General features: G+C 34.3%; 1 protein-coding gene across 1 annotated transcript in view; it reads left to right on the top strand.

Moving 5' to 3' along the window:
* YIPF4 (Yip1 domain family member 4) overlaps window positions 1-11120 on the top strand; it is a 29742-nt gene extending 18622 nt beyond the window's left edge. The window contains exons 4-6 of the mRNA XM_049652327.1: window positions 2107-2184; window positions 6178-6291; window positions 10016-11120. Coding sequence (XP_049508284.1) covers window positions 2107-2184; window positions 6178-6291; window positions 10016-10153 — 330 coding nt within the window. The 3' untranslated portion in view covers window positions 10154-11120. The remainder of the gene's footprint in view (window positions 1-2106; window positions 2185-6177; window positions 6292-10015) is intronic.
* The last annotated feature ends 1469 nt before the right edge of the window (window positions 11121-12589 follow it).

Genomic DNA, 12589 nt, shown 5'->3' with positions numbered 1-12589 from the left:
GAATTGAAGAAGTTGAGTGGGGACGCTGGTCTACTACCTACCACTAATCATTCATCTAGAGCATCTCTAATTTTATCTATTTTGTATAATCTTTGATTTGAACAAAGGGTTTTTTTTTTTTTAAACGTTTATTTTATTTTTGAGACAGAGAGAGACAGAGCATGAACGGGGGAGGGTCAGAGAGAGAGGGAGACACAGAATCGGAAGCAGGCTCCAGGCTCTGAGCTGTCAGCACAGAGCCCGACGTGGGGCTCGAACTCACGGACCGCTAGATAATGACCTGAGCCGAAGTTGGCCGCTTAACCAACTGAGCCACCCAGGCACCCCTGAACAAAGAGTTTTAAAGCTTAAAACAGATTACTACCTCCATATAATGTTGGTCAATTTGGTTTTGCTTGATGTTTTCTCATGACTAGATTGGGGTCATAAATTTTTAGCAAGAATACTACTTTGTGCCCACCTCAATATACTATCAAGGAGTATGTGATATGAGTATCTTTTTTTTTTCAAGTTTATTTATGTATTTGGAGAGAGAGAGCATGTGAACAGGGGAGGAGCAGAGAGAGAGGGGAAGAGAGAATCTCAAGCATACTTCATGCTTTCAGTGCAGAGCCTGATGTGGGGTTCAATCCCATGAACCATGAGGTCATGACTTGAGCTGAGATCAAAAGTCAGATGCTGAAACAACTGAGCCACTCAGGCACCCTTGATATATCTTATTACTGGTGCTGTTAACATTGGTTGCTTGGTTAGGTGATGAGGTGGTGTGTGCCTAAATCCTCCACTGTAAAGTTGCTGTTTTCCCTTTTTTAAAAAAATAATTTTTTAAATGTTTTATTCATTTTTGAGAGAGAGAGCCCAGAGCTTGAGCGGGGGAGGGGCAGAGACAGAGGGAGACATAGAATCCGAAGCATGCTCCAGGCTCCAAGCTGTCAGCACAGAGCCCAACATGGGGCCTGAACTCATGAACTGTGAGATTATAATCTCAGCTGAAGTCAGATGCTCAATTGACTGAGCCACCCAGGTGTCCCTACTTTTTTTAATTAATAAGTATCTTGTAGACATACTTGATGACTATGCAGACATCGTGTTTCTCATCAAACGTTAGCCCACTAATTTTAGTATCTACAGATGGATCTTGCATGCGGCAATTACTACTATTGTTTACAGAATGGTAGTTTTCTGTTTTCCTCATTCCTTCCACATGTGTTAATTGGTATTCTGTATGGAGCAGCTATCCCTTCTTTACCATTGCTTAATCATTGATTGATTGATTTATGTCAGTATGGAACCATGAATATTTATTTTATTTTCTGGATTATCATCCAGTGCTATTGTCACTTATTTTATTGCTGAGGTTATCCCTGCTTTAGCCAATGAGAGCTTCTTTAGGTTAGCTTCTGTGTCCTTTCGACATATTCCCATCCTTTTTTTGAACATTTCCTTTCCTTCTAATTCTACAGAGTGTTCTGGGCTCATCTTTTATCTTCCGTGCTCCATCCCTAGAATCAATTGCTTATCAAAGGAATCCTCGTTCTTTTATCAGGGAATGATATTTAGAAATCAGGATCTGGGCAATAATTGTGCTTATTTTGCTTTTGGGGCTTCATTATCTCTAGAACCTCGAAGCAGATGAAACTTAGAAGTGGAGGCATGTATCATTATTATATTGTCTCAGGAGTTAAAATTGTCTGAAAGTCTTCCACATTCCATCACTTAGATACATATGTAATTAATGTAAATTTTAAAGACCTCCCAAGAAGATCTATAACTTCTTTCGGTGGTGAATCTTCCTTGCAAGATGCTGTAAACCAGAGGTTTACAAAGTAAACACTTTGTTCTTTTTCTGCATTAATATTTTATAATCTTGAAATACTGAGATTTCCTTAGGCAATTGAACATTGCTAAATTTTCAGTTTGGATGTAAAATTGTATTAACACATTGCATTCTTACTAGGTTTTGGAAAGATAACTGGGAATTCAAACTCTATAACCTGAAATTGGAAACACCAAGCTGTCTTATATTAGAAGAGAATTGACTTCCTGGGAAATTAATCAATTTTTTGGTACAAAGTTATTAATTGCATGAATTTTTTTTCCCTTAAGGTGGTCTCATGGATTATAACTATTTGGATATTTGGTTCCCTAACAATTTTCTTACTGGCCAGAGTTCTTGGTGGAGAAGTAAGTGGTTAATTTTGAAAATAGCCTTTGTTTCTTGTCATAAACTTTATTTTTGGTATGTAGATATCATCAGTAGCTATATATTCATCATAACTATTTCTTGTCGTGGAATTGCTTTTAAGTTATGCTACTTCCTTTAAGATGATCAGCATGTTAGTATTGTGCATGCTCAATAAATGTTACAAGAAAGGAAGATGAAAGAAAAGATCCCATACCACTCATAAGTAGTTTACAGCTTTTCAGGGAAGTATATAATTTATTCTCTAGTACAGCAGTTCTCAAACTTTTTGGTCTCAGGTCCCAAAGAGATGTCTTTATGTGGGTTATATTTATCAATACTTACCATGTTAGAAATTAAAATAAAAATTTTAAATACATATTTTTGTTCATTTAAAAGTAAAGCCCAATACATTTTAACATAAATAATATGTTTTGTAGAAAAAAAATCTTTTTCAAAACAAAAAAGTGATGAGTGGCATTATTTTACATTTGTGTAAGTAGCTTTAATATCTGGCTTAGGAGGCTGGATTCTCCTATCTGCTTTCTGCATTCAGTCTGTTCTGATAACATTGTTTTGGTTAAAGCATATGAAAAAAATAAGGCCTTAAACAGATATTTAATTGGAAACAGAAGACTTTTATTTTATGTATTTATTTTTAATAAATGTTTATTTTTGAGAGAGAGGGAAAGATGGTGAGTGGGGGAGATGCAGAGAAAGAGGGAGACATGGAATCCCAAGCAGGATCCACCCTGTCAGTGCAGAGCCTGATGTGGAGCTCAAACTCACAAACTGTGCAATCGTGACCTGAGTCAAGATCCAGAGTCAGACGCTGGCGCCCAGAAAAGGAAGAGTATTTTAGTAGCTTTTTCGGATGATTGTGGCTATTCTTCTCTGATCTACACCTACGTTCAACAAGTAGTAGTTTCTTAAAGGTTTGTTGCAATAAGGAATCTCAAACCCTTTTAATGAACTTTTCATATTCTGTCTCATTAAAAGTCACTTTGGGTGAATCTTTTTACCCATGCATGATCATTTGGAAAATACTGGTTCACTGAGTTTTGCTGATCTTCTAAATGTTGACACATCTTACTGTACACTAACAGAAAATCACATTCTTTAATATCACCTCCTATCTCATCAGAAATGTGTGCTAGAAAACTGTCAACCTTACAGTGGTAGACACAACTTTTCCAAAATTCTAATTTTTGCTTAAGGATAGAATTTTATTGGGGCGCCTGCGTGGCTCAGTCAGTTAGGCATCTGACTCGGTTTTGGCTCAAGTCATGATCTCATAGTTCATGGGATCAAGCCCCGCATCAGGCTCTGCACTAATAGTGCAGAGCCTGCTTAGAATTCTCTTTCTCCCTCTCTTTGCCCCTCTCCTGCTCACGCTCTCTCTCTCTCAAAATAAATAAATAAACATTAACAGGGAAGGGAGGAAAGAAGGGAAGGGAAGAAGGAAAGAAAAGAAGGGAAGGGAAGGGAAGAAAAGAATAGAAAAGAAAAGAAATGAAATTGTTTTGACCTTCCATTCTTCTGGAAGAGTTGCTGGGACCCTCAGGAGCCCATTAGCCACACCTTTAGAATTGCTACCCCATTAAATAAGACTTTGTGAATTACTTTAAACGTAGGAATTCTAACAGTTTATTCTTTTTTTTTTTTTTCCTAGTAGTTTATTCTGTGGAGAGAGTAAAGCAGAGGGGATGCCAGGCAGAGAAGTGATTCAATGGACTAAATGAGAATTGATTGCTAAATGTAGAGATCTTGACCTCTTTTGTCACTTTTGGTAGAAAGATCTGCCGTGTTACTTAGCTCTTGTTTATCTGCTTTCCAGCTTCCAAAATTATGTTGCTGTTGTCCCATCTTCTGTTCTTCTGTTTAAGCCTCTTTTTTGAAGAAAATTCTATTATCAATGAAATAAAACATTGTATTTTGTGATATAGAATATATAGTTATCTATACACCATGCAGGCCACAAAGAATGATATGAAAATACCATCATTCATAAAGTGTCACAACTGACAATTACTATAAAGATGAGGAAATAACTTTCATCAAACTTTATTTTCTCCAAAACTATACAGTTATCTTATACAAAAGAATACTTTGATTCTTGTAAATGGCTTTTTTGTCATTACACTTATTCTTTTTATTTCATGTGTCTGATCTAAACTTACAGAGTTTAGGATCAGACTTTTGTTGCTGGTTCTTTTGATAGTGTTATTTTTTTTTCTGTTTTATTCATGATTTCATATATACATTGGGGCTTACATTACTGACAATAGTGTAAGGTATGTGAGTAATGAGAATGAACTTGATCTGCATTATCTGTATTCTGAGAAGGCTCAGGGGTTTCATCCAGAGCTCACTGAGCCTTTAGTTATCACTTCTTGTGGTGAATGCTGAGGTGTGCCTTCATATTTATACATTTTTAATGTGTCACTTAGGGATCAGTTCTCCTTTCCATAGTGAGCAACCTATATGGCCTCTATGTATTTTTCTGCTACTTAGTTTCTCCCAGGCGTGTGCAGTGTTCTCAAAATGCATGATTATTTTGTGGTTTAGTTTCCATTTTTTATGCCTCTTTTAAAAAAAAGTTTTTCCCCTTTTAGTATAGTTTCAAGAGGGAATGATACTAGATATATGTGCTCAATCCATTATCTTAACCTAAAACCCTTAAATAAATGTAGAATAACATTTATCTGTGAAACTTTTTTACTCTGCATATGGAAATATAAAATATTCTAATGGAGATTTAAAATTATATTTGTTTACATATTATTTGTTATGTTTTAACACAATGCCATGTAATATTTATATGAAAAAAGATATCACTAAATGCTTTGGTAATTTGGAACTGTTGATGTAGGAGTTAAGAGACCTGGATCTTAATTTGCACTCTTTTCTCCTACAAACTTTGCTTTCCTGAACAAAGCACTTTGTCTCTCTAAAAATCAGTTTCTTCATAATGGAGGCAGTAATACCTACTTAAAGGATTGTTGCTGCATTTGATCTGTCTTGATCTATCACAGAGCTTGACACACAGTAGCCACTAAAAAATATTTTTTCCTTCAGTCTCTTCTTCCTGCCCCCCCTTCCCTTTTAGTCTGCGCTTACCACATGTTGCTTTCTAGACCTTGAATTTTTTGCTTGAATTAAGATGGTTGTGATCCCTTTAAGTAATCCTTCTGGGGTGCCTGGGTGAGTTAAACCTCCAACTCTTGATTTTGGCTTAGGTCATGATCTCATGGTTTGTGGGTCCCAGCCCCACATTGGGCTGCTGTACAGACAGCAGAACCTGCTTGGGATTCTCTGTCTCCCTCTCTCTAAGCCTTTCCCTGCTTGTGCTGTCTCTCTCTCTTAAAATAAATGAATAAAAAAATTTTAAATAAAAGTAATCCTTCTACAACTTTAAGGAAAGTAGTGACAAAGTATACTGTAGTTGTAGTGAAGGTAATTGGATATATAAGTCTCAAAAGAGAGAAGGCTGGAAATGTAGATTTGGGTATCAGAAAATTGATGATAATTGAAACAGTAGTAGATTGATAAGACTGTAGGAACATAGCAGGTTATATGATAATTTGAAATATAAGGCATATAATACTTCATGATTTTTTTTTTAAGATTTATTTTTTTAGAGAGAGAGCACGAGCTGGGGAGGAAAGGGTTGGGGGCAGGGAGAGACAGAGAGAAGAGAGAAGAGAGAAGAGAGAGAGAGAGAGAGAGAGAGAGAGAGATTCCTAAGCAGCCTCCACATTCAGCGCAGAGCCCAGTGTAGGGCGTGATCCCATGACTCTGGGATTATGACCTGAGAGGAAATCAAGAGTCAGGTGCTCAACCAACTGAACCACCCAGATGCCCTGATACTTGTTGATTTCTTCTTAAGTCTCACATTTATGAAAGTACAACAATAAATATGTGATGTTCAATAGTAATTAAAATAATTTACCTTGATTTCTATGATATTTATTTAAAATTTTGAAAATTCACAGGTTGCATATGGCCAAGTTCTTGGAGTTATAGGATATTCACTACTTCCTCTCATTGTTATAGCCCCTATACTTCTGGTGGTTGGATCATTTGAAGTGGTATCTACACTTATAAAAGTAAGTAGTGTATATCATAAAAATTAACTATTTTCCAATAACAAAAGTATACTAGTTCTCTGCCTCAGAATATTGTAGTCTGTACCTATCAAACATTTGTAAGTGTTTGGAACAGTGATCTTAGTCATTGATTTTACCAATTGTGTTTCTTTTATTTTCTCATTTTAATCACCAGAAATTATAATGTATGTCTAGGGAGGAGTAAAGAACAAAGAGCAAATCAGGATACAGGATATTACACTCAGATAAATTTTTTATTTAAAAAAAAAACATTCTTTTAACGTTTATTTATTTTTGAGACAGAGAGAGACAGAGCATGAACAGGGGAGGGGCAGAGAGAGAGGGAGACACAGAATCTGAAACAGGCTCCAGGCTCTGAGCTGTCAGCACAGAGCCTGACGCGGGGCTCGAACTCACGGACCGTGAGACCATAACCTGAGCTGAAGTCAGGCGCTTAACCGACCAAGCCACCCAGGCACCCCTCAGATAAATTTTTTAATGTTGAATTTTTCTTCTCTGTGTTTGTTTGTTTGTTTGTTTGTTTTTGGTCTTTTCCATAACCTTTATTTATTTTTATTTATTTTTAATTTATTTATTGTTTGATTTACATCCAAGTTAGTTAGCATATGGTGCAGCAATGATTTCAGGAGTAGATTCCTTAATGCCCCTTACCAATTTAGACCATCCTCTCTCCCGCAATCCCTCCAGCAACCCTCTGTTCTCTGTATTTGAGTCTTTTATGTTTTGTGTCCCTCCCTGTTTTTATATTATTTTTGCTTCCCTTCCCTTATGCTCATCTGTTTTGTATCTTAAATTCCTCATATGAGTGAGGTCATACGATATTTGTGTTTCTCTAATTTTACTTCGCATAATACCCTCTAGTTCCATCCCCATAGCTGCAAATGGCTCTTCTCTGTGTTTATAATACAACTTCATAGGAGTTAGATTTTGTGGGTGACTTATATTTAAGATTTTACCAGACATTTATTTAATAACTGGTACTCCTATTTGAATAATAACTCCCTTATCAAATATGAAAGACATGGTTGTAATAAATTGGCTTTTCTCTGTTGCAGAGATCAGCACTTCTTTATGCTGTGTTAAATTTACATTAACATAAATGCATATTAAACATTTACTGATAATATTAAGTATTAAGTAGTAAGATAACCTAAATTTTGAACAACTTTGGGAATTAAATGCTTAGCACATGTATTTATATTACACAATGAATGTAATTTTTTTCTTTATGAGAAAATATAGAACTTTTTTCTTTTTTTTAATGTTTAGTTTTGAGAGAATGTGAGCAGGGGTGGAGGTGGGACAGAGAGCCGCTTGAAGTGGGCTCCAGTCTCCGTGCTGTCAGCACAGAGCCTGTTGCGGGGCTTGAATTCAATGAACTGTGAGATTGTGACCTGAGCCGAAGTCAGATGCTTAACTGACTGAGCCACCCAGGTGCCCCAAAAATACAGAACTTCTTAAGACTACCACTTTCAGAACTGCCATTATGTAGCCTTCACATTAAAGTATTTGTTTTTAAGTACAGCCAATTAATTTTTATGACATTTGGTTTTATTTAAAGTCCCTTACTAATTCTAATATATGGGAGAAAAGATTCCTTTTAGAATTGGTTAACTACAGGGTAATAATGAGATATAAGTATTAGGTATTGAGAAGAGTAGAGATTTTGGAACCAATTAGTTCTAAATTCGAATTCTGGTTCTTCCACTTATTTGCTACCCGCTTGGGGCTATACCTTTTCTTATCCTCCTCTGCAAATTGGGAATCTTGACAACTGTTTTTTAGGGTTCATTATCAAAATGGTAAAGTATTTATGCTTGGCACAGAGAAGACACTCAATTAGTAGTTGTTATTACAAATGTTATAAAAGAATATTTTGAGAACATCTTTGTATATTAGAACTACTTGATCACTTTAGAGACCAAGTACCAGATCATTCTTCTCTCTGCCTTCTAATCCTGAAATCTTTTTTTTTTAATTGGCATTATCAGCACTTAATTTAAAAGTCTTACAGTACAGAAGCTAGCCCCATTGCTGACATGTAATTATCTAGCTTTAGTGAACGTACCACTTTACTGAATCATTCAGGATCTTTCTTGCTTGTGTGTTGTTTTAACTTGGGTTAAAGCCTGTTTGAATACTTCTAAGACTACTCCCAAAATTGCTAAAACTGTGTGTCTTCTGGTCACTTTTAGTAATCAAGTTCAATTGAAAGTTGGTGTTTAGCATTCTGTATGCAATTTATGAATGTATTATTATGAACCGGAAAGTCTTTTGTCATTAAAATTTTAGGATACAATTGTTTTAAACTTCAGATTTTTCTTTCCCCAGTTTTTTTTCCTAATTGTTTAATCTTCTGTTTGTAGTGAGCCATTGTATGTTTGTTTCCAAGTCCAAGATTTATGGAGAAATATGTTGCAAAACTCTTATCATTTAAATCTCATTAGAATACAGTTCAATCTACAACCATTATTTTTTTAACATTAAATCTCTGTAATTCTTACCAATCTTTAACTATTTACTTATAACAAAAAAAATGTATGACATACAAATGCAATTTGATCATAATCTTATTTGATATATTTCCCTATACTTTTCTGAAAGTCTAAAATATTTTGTAGCTTTTTGTTTTAGTTTAAAAAGAACAGTAGAAAACCAGACCATCTCAAATACATTTTCAGGCTGTCGGTATTTATTTTTGACCTCTCTACCAGTGGTTCTCAAGGACGATTTTGCCTCCCAAGGACATTTGGCAATGTCTGGAGACATATGGGGTGTCACAAACGATGTTGGGAGTGGAATCTTACTAGTATGTCATGGGTCGAGGGCAGGGATTCTGCTAAAAATCCTGTCATGCACAGGACAGCTTCCCATAACAATTATCCAGCTCCAAAATGTCAGTAGTACAAGGTTGAGATATCCTGCCCTGTGCCAAGTCCTTTTCTATCATAGTTTCTCTGATTTCTACCCTTGAAGTTCTTCCTTTAATTTTATTCTATAAAATGCCGTTAGCAACTACATCAGTAAGTGTTCTATAAGTTTCCAGTGGAAATAACTTAAAATTTGGTACACGTATAATCTGAAAAGCACAGTACATTGTATTTAATTAAACTCTTGACCAAACTGTTATTTTTTCTTCCTTTTTATTTAACCCCATACTTTTACCTATTTCTGGGAAAATGCTGTTCTATTTCATAAACATTGTGTAAAATTTTGGCTTAGTCTGTTTTCCTACTTCTTAGAAGAAAAAACAGGAAAAAATTTACTTTGTAATGAAATTAATTTTCTTTCAGCACATTTCTTTCAGTTGGCCAAATTTCTTTCAGTTGGCCAAAAGTTGCCTTATCTTAAATCACCAGGGACACTGTTAAAAAGACTAATTAACAAAACCCTTTCCTGATGAGATTTTGATTTAGCAAGCTAGAGTGAATCCCCGGATTCTCTTTTTAATAGGCACTCCGAGTCATTCCTAGGATTAGACAAGTGTGATAACAAAAGACTTCATTTCCATACGTCAAGGAACAAAGCAAGGATAAACATTCTTAATAATAATCTTAAACATTAAGTTTTATTGTTTACCACAATTGGTTGTCAGGGTTGTTTTAAGAAACTATTGTGAATGTTATTTTACTGTCTGATACCCAGAATGTTAATTGACTTGCTAATATGCTGCCTTTTGTCTTTTTTGTTTGTTTTTTTAAAGCTGTTTGGTGTGTTTTGGGCTGCCTACAGTGCTGCTTCATTGTTAGTGGGTGAAGAATTCAAGACCAAAAAGCCTCTCCTGATTTATCCAATCTTTTTACTATACATTTATTTTTTGTCCTTATATACTGGGGTGTGATCTAAGTCATATATGAGTAGAAAAAGACGTTACATTTGTGTGTGTAGGCTGGGAACTCTTGCTGAGGGGATTGAAGAAATCCTGTTGCTGGTAAAATTTTACATGTTCCACATGTAAAGGCAGGTTGAAAGTCTTTTTAAAACAACATTTTTTTGTATTTAATTATTTGCAGTTATCTGGATTTTTTTTGGTCAGAATTCCGAATTCTGTTTGATTCTTCATATTCCAGTGAATAAAATTTAAAAGCATTGTGTTTTTAAGATTGTGTCAATATTCACCTAAAAACTTGTGCCAAAAGCACCTGGAATGGTAATTATATTTCATTCAAAGGGTAAATATGGCAGCATCCTAATAATCTAAAAGCGCAATTTTTTCTTTAAAGGGTTTTCTCCTGCATTGCAGATCCTGTAGATATATATTTATATTTATACGTATATATTTATGAAATTATTCTTTTTATTCACAAAATATATTTCTGAATAGCCTAAAAATTGAGATATTTTCAATCTGATGCTTAACCTTTCTTTAATTTGGCCATTAATCTTTTATTTATAAATTCAGATTTGTTTTTTAAATTGTGTATAATTTTAAAAATCTCATACATGCTTCAGTATGTCCTTGTTAAGAGTCCTAATAACAACTAAAACTAATTTTTTAACAGTTGCTGCTGTAGATTTGGTTTTCTTGGTATGCTTTGAAAAACTATTTTTGAATGCCTAAATATCTGATTTCAGTTTATGTTTATCTTTCTGACCAAAGGAGCAGGAGGTATAATGGATATGGCATTATTAAAATTGTCAATATGTAGAGAAATAGTAATATTTATAGCATCAGAAATATTTTTAAGTGGTACTCCTAAGTCATAAAAGTTGCTGGAAAGAGACCTTTAAAATCTTGTGGTCTTGAATAATGTTATATGAAGTAGAAAAAAATAAAATGCTTCCCAGCTGTGTGTTTTGTTTTATAACACCTTGTCCTGTATTACTAAACAAGTATCAGGTACTCTAACAAATGTACAGTATTTGCTAAGGGAAATATTAAGAAATTTTAACTAGTGAAATTTTTGTTGCAAATTATTTCATATACCCTGGTGTATACTTTAGTTAATATAACTTTGTAAAGTAGATTAAATATTTTATTTATGTCCATAAAACAGCAAATGCCTGGTAACTATCAGCAAATTATATTATCCTTTCTGGTCTCAGCTGGAAGAGTTAACTGCTGTCCTCAATATGATACCATTCCTTTAACAACTTTATGCATCAGGAAATATCTAGCAACTCTGAAGCAAGTCTTCAAAGTACCAAACCCATCTCTCCTCCTTTCACTAAAAAAGGGAAAAAAAAAAAAAAAGGAAAAATTTATTTTAAGCTACAGGAAAAGGGTGGAGCTATCTTTGAGCCAGAATAATGTGAAAATTACATATGCTAATTTTTAAAAACAAGCTTAGGACAATAGATTGAAGCACCAGAGGGACAGAATTTCTGGAACCTAAAATAATATGAAGTTGTGAGGAAGGATCAATAGCTACAGAAGTAGCAACTGTAAAATAAACATTTGTCACACATAAGAAATTCCTGAGGTCACTACTTTGTTACAGTCAATTATTATATTTGATATTCATAGTGTTGACCCTGAATCTTCCCCCAAGAAGTTTGGGGGTTGGTCCCAGGGGGTAGAATTTTACTAAGCAGTACATTAAGCCATTTTGGGACCCATTCTATCAAAAACTGGTTTAATTTTTTTAACCTATCAGTTCTTTAAGATGTGAATGCAAAGTTTACATATTGTATTGTGTTTATTCCCTAATGATGAAGATAAAATGAGGTATTTATGTTCTAAAAAGGTGTTTAAAAATAACAACATTTAATCATGAGAACGTCCGCTCTTTAGGGTATATGTAGGTACTATTTATCATGTTTCAAGCTCAACCAACATACTCATGGGCTAATGAGCAAAGTAGTTAAAACAGATTGTCAGTTTGGAAATGTAATTTGTAAATTTGTACAAGAGACATTACTGCTAACAATGATAAGCTGACCGTGATAATGTCCTTTCCTTGAATTTTTATATAATAATATTTTCTAAGTCATACTGATTTTAAATCATGATTCCAACTTAATTATTAGTTCATTAGTATTTTTAAAACAGAACTCGCCAGATAGTCTCTTCTAGTTGTGTGTGTGCGCTTTCAGTTGTAGCAATTGTGATGAATGTTAATCCTCAAAAGGAGAATTATGAGTAAATTATATTTACTTATATTTCAAATTGATTGTAAAATAATTGAAATTTGGATTAAAAATCAAAGTCTCTTTATAATTTTCATTGTATTAGAAAACAGTTTAGGAAGATTTGTAAAGTTTTATGAACCATTATTAAACTTGCTTATTTCCAAGGTCTATAAGACAGTTTTATATAATGGTGTGTGTTTCCAAA

Source organism: Panthera uncia (assembly GCF_023721935.1).
Source record: "Panthera uncia isolate 11264 chromosome A3 unlocalized genomic scaffold, Puncia_PCG_1.0 HiC_scaffold_12, whole genome shotgun sequence".
Lineage (NCBI taxonomy): Eukaryota > Metazoa > Chordata > Mammalia > Carnivora > Felidae > Panthera > Panthera uncia.
Note: the sequence above shows the minus strand (reverse complement) of the source record. Positions and strands in the feature narration are given on the sequence as shown.